The sequence below is a fragment of the Geospiza fortis genome, unplaced genomic scaffold (assembly GCF_000277835.1).
Source record: "Geospiza fortis unplaced genomic scaffold, GeoFor_1.0 scaffold97, whole genome shotgun sequence".
NCBI classification, from domain to species: domain Eukaryota; kingdom Metazoa; phylum Chordata; class Aves; order Passeriformes; family Thraupidae; genus Geospiza; species Geospiza fortis.
Window position 1 is genome coordinate 4,262,616 of NW_005054343.1, and position 6,656 is coordinate 4,269,271.

The following is a 6,656-nucleotide window of genomic DNA, read 5'->3' on the forward strand; positions in this document are numbered from 1 at the left end:
TCACAAAACATTTTTGCTGTATTCACATAGACACAAGCTCAGTTGAGAGCGGCACTTAACAGAAGCATAAAAAGAGACACTGAATTTGTGATCTTTTCAGCTGCATTCACCACAACTCTCTCCACCTTAATTTTCCGTGTTTCCCGGTGTGGGAAGGAGATGCTGACTCTTGGTTTCCCTTGCAGTGCTCAGGTGCCAGCAGTACCCACCGCTCCGGGCTCTCCAGGCCTCGGCCGCGCTCAGGGCAGCCTCCGATGAGCACAAGAAGGAGCCATGGGCATCTCCCTCCCAGCAGCACTTTGAGTCACCTCCAGCTGGGCACCAGCCTGAAGAGAAACCTCAGGGCCCTCACCACAGGTAACTCACAACTCCTTCTAGCACTGTCCCACCAAGAGGGATCAGAGGGCTTTTGCTTTCCTGAACCTCACATCTGAAAATGGAAGATGAGATCCAGAGTTAAGGAGCCCCAGACTGCAGCAGCTGGAGAGCTGATTTGTTGTGACCATGCTAATTCCACCATGGAAACAGTATGGGCCTTGCTTTCAAGAGGGAAACTGTCTTGTTTGCAAAGCACAAGTCTTTGTTTCTGGATTTTTGTGTGAATCTTAAAAAAAAGGGACCTTGTGTTGTCCATATGCCCATAGTATAAAGCCCATGTTGGAAAAGGTTATAGTTTAGTTCTCTGTAAAGGAGGGGAATGTGGGGCTGATTGGTCTCTATGTAGGCATTTCTATTGAGCCCTCCTTCCCTTATTTTTCTCTTCTCTCTCAGCAAACGTTCGTTAAGAATCATTTTTCTGGACAGGGAAGGATTTTACTGGAGGAGGCCAGATTGATACTAAGCAGGTGTCAGAATGTGCCTGCAGTCAGGGAGTGAGTGGCAGAGCCCAGGGCTCTGTGTTTGGTGGTGACACTCCCCTCACTGTAACAATACCTTCTCATAGTTACACTGGCCAGGGCGGCCAGGAGTCTGAGGACTATGAGAGCGAGGAGCAGCTGCAGCATCGAATCCTCACAGCGGCGCTGGAGTTCGTGCCTGAGCATGGCTGGACTGCAGAGGCCATTGCAGAGGGAGCCAAGGTATGTGGGGAGAGAAGCAACAAACCAGTTGAAAACTGGATGGAGCTGAAGTGCAGAGACAGCCAGGCCTGCATGCTTCCCCCACATACTCTTGGGTGATGCACCCTAGTCAGCAAATGCTACTGGGCAGGAATGAAACCCAGCTGCTACAGGATAACCCCTTCAGAGTCAGACTGAGGCACAATGTAGAGTAGTGAATCCTAAAGAGAACATGTCTAAGTACTTTTTAATGTAGTATTGCTTTGTTTGAATTCACATGATGTCTTTCACAAAACAAATACTACTTTTTCTAGCTGGATCCTGCTTAGCAGTGTCTGACCTGGTCTGTGCTTCTCTCTTCTTCCCTCCAGACCCTGGGCCTCTCTGTTGCTGCAGCAGGGCTGTTTCACAGTGATGGCAGTGAACTGATCCTGCACTTTGTGTCTGAGTGCAACACCAAACTGTCCGAGCTGCTGAAGAAGGAGCAGAAACTAGTGCAGCTGGGTGAAGCAGAGTGAGTACTGGGTGTGAACGAATGTCTTCCTTTGCAGATTTTGGGAGCTGGGTAGACAGAGAGGCCACCTGGAACACAGATACTTTAAGTTAAAAGTATAATTTACTCAAATAAAACCATCTTTCCAGATACAGACTAGGACCAAGGCATGAAGGATATATAATACTTTCCTTATCTATTGCTCAGCCAGGTGGAGATTGATTTTTCAAGATCAGAATTGAGTTTAATTTTTGATATTCTTCTTAATATTTTTTCCTTACTCAGGAAGAAGCCTATAGACGAATTCCTGAGAGATGCTGTGGAAGCCAGACTGAGGATGCTGATTCCATATATTGAGAAATGGCCCCAGGTATAAAACTAATATCAACATTGTCTCTTTTGTGTGTGTGTATTTTTAACACCCTGTGACTTTCAACACAGTCTCTCCACCAGATTAGTTCAAGGTAGTAAATGAAACCCTGGCTGCTTTTAAATGATTAGTAGCCTTCAAGAGGAGAGCAGCCTTGGAAGGAGGCAGTTAAAGGTGACTTTAGAGCAACTGTTTCTCGCAGTTCTGGAAAGGCAGAGCTCTCTGTTGTTCCTCCACCCATCTGGCATCCCCAGGGGATTGATTACTGTGTCTCTGCTCAGTCCTGTTTGCAGGGTCACTGCGAGTCAGGCTCTGTGCAGCGTTGTTGTGGCAGCACCGGGATCACCTCACACCTGGAAATGCAGAACTGGTTTGCTGCAGGGAACTGTCCTTGCAGTGTGTGACTGACAGACCCTGGCAGCCTGAGGGTAGAGCTGAACTGAGAGGGCTCCATGCTTCTAAATTCAGATTTAACTCTCTAGCCATTCTTCCCAAAGTGGGAAGGGAGTTGAATTGTGGCTACAGTGACAAGCAGAGAGTTCCTGATCTTGGGCTGCAGAGATTGCTGTGAGGTCAACCTCTGTGCAGAGCCACTGCTGGCCTTTGGGCAGCTGAATCCTGCACCCCGTGCACAGAGAGAGAGTACAGGCTTCGTGTTCTTCTTTCAGATTAGCATAATTTGCTCTGTGAAGGATGTGGGTGGTTTGTGTCTCTCCTGGCACTGTGTGATTACGTTCAAACGCTGCAGGATCCCAGCAGGGCCATTATGGCTGGCACTGTTCTGCCCTTGGTTGCAGCTCTGAGTTCAAAGTCAAATTCAGAGAAATGAGAGATGTGACTCCCTGCCCACAGGGGCTCAGCACAGTGTGAGTCAGCTCAGGCTCTGATGTTTCCATGCCAGAGAGGCAGCTCAGGAGAGACAGCACAGGGATGTTTGAACTGAGCAGGGATCTTCTGGGCCAGTACAGGCTGAGGCCTGAACCCTCTGTGCCACTTAGTGAGCCACACTGTGCTCCCTGCACATCCTGCTGAGCCACACTGTGTGCTCCCTGCACATCCTGCTGCTTGGAAAGACTGCAGAGAGCTGGGAGGACTTGTCACTGGGAGCTGGAGTGACAAGTGACAGGCTCAGTCAGCAGCAACAGGGAAAAGATAACAGGTCAGAGCACTGTTGGTCTCCTTTGGTGTTAGATCCTTCTCTCTTTGGCTCCCATTTCTGTGTGTGTTTCCTCTGCAGGCCCTGAGTGTCCTGTTGCTCCCACGTAACATCCCTTCCAGCCTCAACCTCCTCACCAGCATGATTGATGATATCTGGCACTATGCTGGGGACCAGTCCACAGATGTGAGTCCTTGTGCTTTGGGGACAAGCTGCTTCTACTTTGGCAAAATCATGGGTTCAAATAGGAGTGGGGCTGAGTCCCTCTGCACATGGCCCATTTGTTGAGTGAAGGCATTTCAGAGGCACCCAAGGGTCCTTATAAACTACAGTCTAATTTCTAAAGAGACTTAAGAGGCACTGAGACTGAATGCAAATTACTGCCAATGGGATTAGTGCAAATTAAAAGGACCTACTTCCCTAGGCTCTTAAGTGCTCTTCTTTTTTCTTTTTTGAAGACACAAAGTTGTTGAGATTTTGAAACTGAGAAGTTGATCCAGTTTTCAGTGAGTGAGCAGTGGGTCTGTCAAACATCTCTCTTCTACCAGCAATAGCATTTACAGACTTGACTTGAAAACCTTTAAAGAACCTACCTAAAAATACCAGTAGCTTATTAAAGCTTTCATCTTTCTGGCAGGAAATAAAAGAAAATTATAACCTTAATTATAGCAATTAATAAATTACTTTAATTCTTATAGACGTAGGGTGAGATGGAAAAAGCTAAATGAGCCATTTTAACAAACTACTTTAATAAGCTTCTTTTATCTGTGTATAAAAGAGAAGCTACTGAAGTGAAAAATAAATAAGACAGCAGAAAAATTAAAGGAATAAACCAGAAGACAACTGAAGGAATGCAATTGCTTCAGGAACTGAAAGTCCCTTACGTGTTATGCAAGTCAAATCAACATGTTGGAGCCAGTGTCTGCACTGAGCTGTTCCTAAAGTCTCACTGATGCAGGCATTAGGAGAGGTTCTAAAGTTGTTTGCACCTCCTGACTGGTTGCATGAGTTTTCCGGGAAAGCTGTGATGCTGAGCCTGCTCCCTCTTTCCCATTAATGGGGTTTAAAGTTGCTCACAGCAGATCCCTCTTCCCAACACCAGGAGCCTGGCAGAGAATTCTCATGTCTCAGAGACCCCTTCAGGTGGGATTTTAGGAGCAGGAAGAGAACAGAAAGACTTTTGTCTGAGGCTCTGAGAGATCCAGCTGCAAATGGCAAATTCCTCTGTATGGGGAGGTGTCACTGTCATTTTTTCTGGAAAAATCCCCTCGCCCAGGATTTCTCTCCTGGGAAGCTGAGAAGCCTCGGAGATAAAGGAAAACAATATTATCTCATATGCTTCTCCTGTGTTTTGCTGCTTTAGAATGTGGTTTGGAGATTGTTTATCCAACAGGTGGGGGGATCTCATTGGTTTCATGTGAATAATTTTTACTTACTGACCAATCAGTGCCAAGCTGTGTCAGACTCTGAAGAGAGAGTCACGAGTTTTCATTAGTTTATTTTAGATACTAATCTAGTATCTTTTAGATACTAATTAGATACAGCCTTCTGTCTGTATCCTTTCTCTATTCTTTAGTATAATTCTTTTATATAATATAGATCATAAAATAATAAATTAGCCTTCTAAGAACATGGAGTCAGATTCATCATTCCTCCCAACGACAGGGGACTCAAAAAATCCAACAGGGAGGAACGTGCTGTGGGTGTGGGGTTTTCCCTGGCAGTTCTCTGACCCTGGATGTGCACTCAGGTCACAGCTCTCTCTCTCTCCCCCCCTGTCCCTGCAGTTTAACTGGTACACTCGGCGGGCAGTGCTCACTGCCATCTACAACACCACGGAGCTGGTCATGATGCAGGACTCGTCCCCTGGCTTCGAGGACACCTGGCGCTTCCTGGAGAACAGAGTGGCTGATGCCATGACCATGAGCAATACAGCCACTCAGGTAAGCGTGGGAACAGGTGTGCATGCAGCAAATCCCTCCTCCACAAGGATATCTGCAGGCACAGCTGGCTTTTCCATCATGCACATCTGCTGGGAGACCCCTTTGGTGCTGTCAGTTCAAAATCAAGAAACGATTGTGGTTTTTAATAAATTGACATGTAGGTGCCCTCTTTGTCAGGCTGTCCCAGTGGTTAGGAGACATCTCAGGAAACCCCTTCCATGTGCTCTGTCTGTCACTTGTCTGCAGTGCTGTCAGCACCTTTCTGTGGCAGATACATGTTTGTTGTGCATTCCCTCTGTGTTTGAGGGCCACGGGTGCAACTGCAGGAAGCAAAATGTCACGTTCCCACTGTGTCTCCCAGGTACAATCCACTGGAGAAGCTGTTGTCCAGGGCCTGATGGGAGCTGCAGTTACTGTAAGTAATGCTGGAACCAGCAGGGCTGTGAGAGCAGAATTGTTTCTGAATGTCAGCGTGTTTTTCCTCCCAAATCTAGAGGACAACATGGAAAAAACTATTGTATTTCATAACTTAGATTTATTTAAGGGTCATTTCCTTGGTAGTTTGAGGTTAGTTCACTGTTTTGTGGTGAAAGAACTGGAATAGAGCATAAGGAAATTAAGTCTGAAGCTGCAGGGTGAGCTTTAGGGATGAGAGACAGGTGATCAGAATAAATACAACTGTTCTCCATTGCTTGTCACAAGATCTCTCCCTGTGCCAGGCCCCGTGCTGGAAATCTTGACAGAGGCTCAGTGGCCCCATGGATATTTGGGAGGTGGCACCAGTCCCTGAGCCACAGCAGGGTGACTTCTTCAAGCTCTTTCATTTGATTTCAGTATCCTTCCAAGAATTCCTCCACTTCTTGGTAGTGTCCTGGACTGCTTTCTGTCCATGCAGAGGGAACTGCAATTCCTCTGGGATACAAAATAACCCTTTGTGTACCCGGGAGTGACTTTTGAAAGGCTTCAGGGCCTCGCTGTGATTCTATTTTTGGAAAACTCCCATTTTATTTAGCAACAAAGTGATTTTCTTGTTAAGAGACAAATAGGCTGGAACATAAATTAGACATTGTAACTGGTGAAGCACTTGTCAAGAATTTCTCCCACCTCCTTCCCCCTGCAGTTGTGGTGGGATTTGGTGGCTCTCAGGCTCTCTCCTCTCTCATATCTGCATGTGCCAAAAGGATCCTCCCTAGAGAAGTCCGGGCTCTGTTTTACATCCACACGGTGCCCTCGGGTCTGGGATCTCTCCCAGTGCCGATGTTTGGTCTGTCCCTGCAGCAGATCCACTGCCCAGATAAACCTGGGTGCATTCTGAGGGGGTGGGCTGTGGTCAGATGGCTTTAGGGCAGAATCATCCCAGTACATACCTGACAGGGGAGCACATTCCGAACCTCCCACAGCTGCAGGGTGTCCCGAGGTGCATTCCTGTACAGGAGTGCTGAGCTCTGCGGCTCTCTGCAAAATGGATGAGCCAAATAATGCCCCAAAAGATTCACTGCCGAGGTCTGTGTGGCCGCAGAAATAAACCCAAACCTGCTGACTGGGAGGGCAGGCTCCGGTCCGAGGGGTGGCCGGAGTTTGATTCTTGTCCGTCCCCAGACCACAGAGATGCCCTTCGGCCCCGCATCTCTGCTCG

At 47.4% G+C, this 6,656-nt stretch overlaps 2 protein-coding genes across 2 annotated transcripts in view; both read left to right on the forward strand.

Moving 5' to 3' along the window:
• The window catches only part of COQ9 (coenzyme Q9), a 7,272-nt gene extending 1,350 nt beyond the window's left edge, over positions 1-5,922 (forward strand). Inside the window, exons 3-10 of the mRNA XM_031058405.1 lie at positions 186-357; positions 944-1,079; positions 1,430-1,572; positions 1,837-1,921; positions 3,159-3,263; positions 4,865-5,020; positions 5,382-5,435; positions 5,855-5,922. Of these exons, the coding sequence (XP_030914265.1) occupies positions 186-357; positions 944-1,079; positions 1,430-1,572; positions 1,837-1,921; positions 3,159-3,263; positions 4,865-5,020; positions 5,382-5,435; positions 5,855-5,887 (884 nt within the window). The 3' untranslated portion in view covers positions 5,888-5,922. The remainder of the gene's footprint in view (positions 1-185; positions 358-943; positions 1,080-1,429; positions 1,573-1,836; positions 1,922-3,158; positions 3,264-4,864; positions 5,021-5,381; positions 5,436-5,854) is intronic.
• Positions 5,923-6,498: 576 nt separating this feature from the next.
• POLR2C (RNA polymerase II subunit C) overlaps positions 6,499-6,656 on the forward strand; it is a 6,849-nt gene continuing 6,691 nt past the window's right edge. Inside the window, exon 1 of the mRNA XM_031058406.1 lies at positions 6,499-6,523. Coding sequence (XP_030914266.1) covers positions 6,499-6,523 — 25 coding nt within the window. The remainder of the gene's footprint in view (positions 6,524-6,656) is intronic.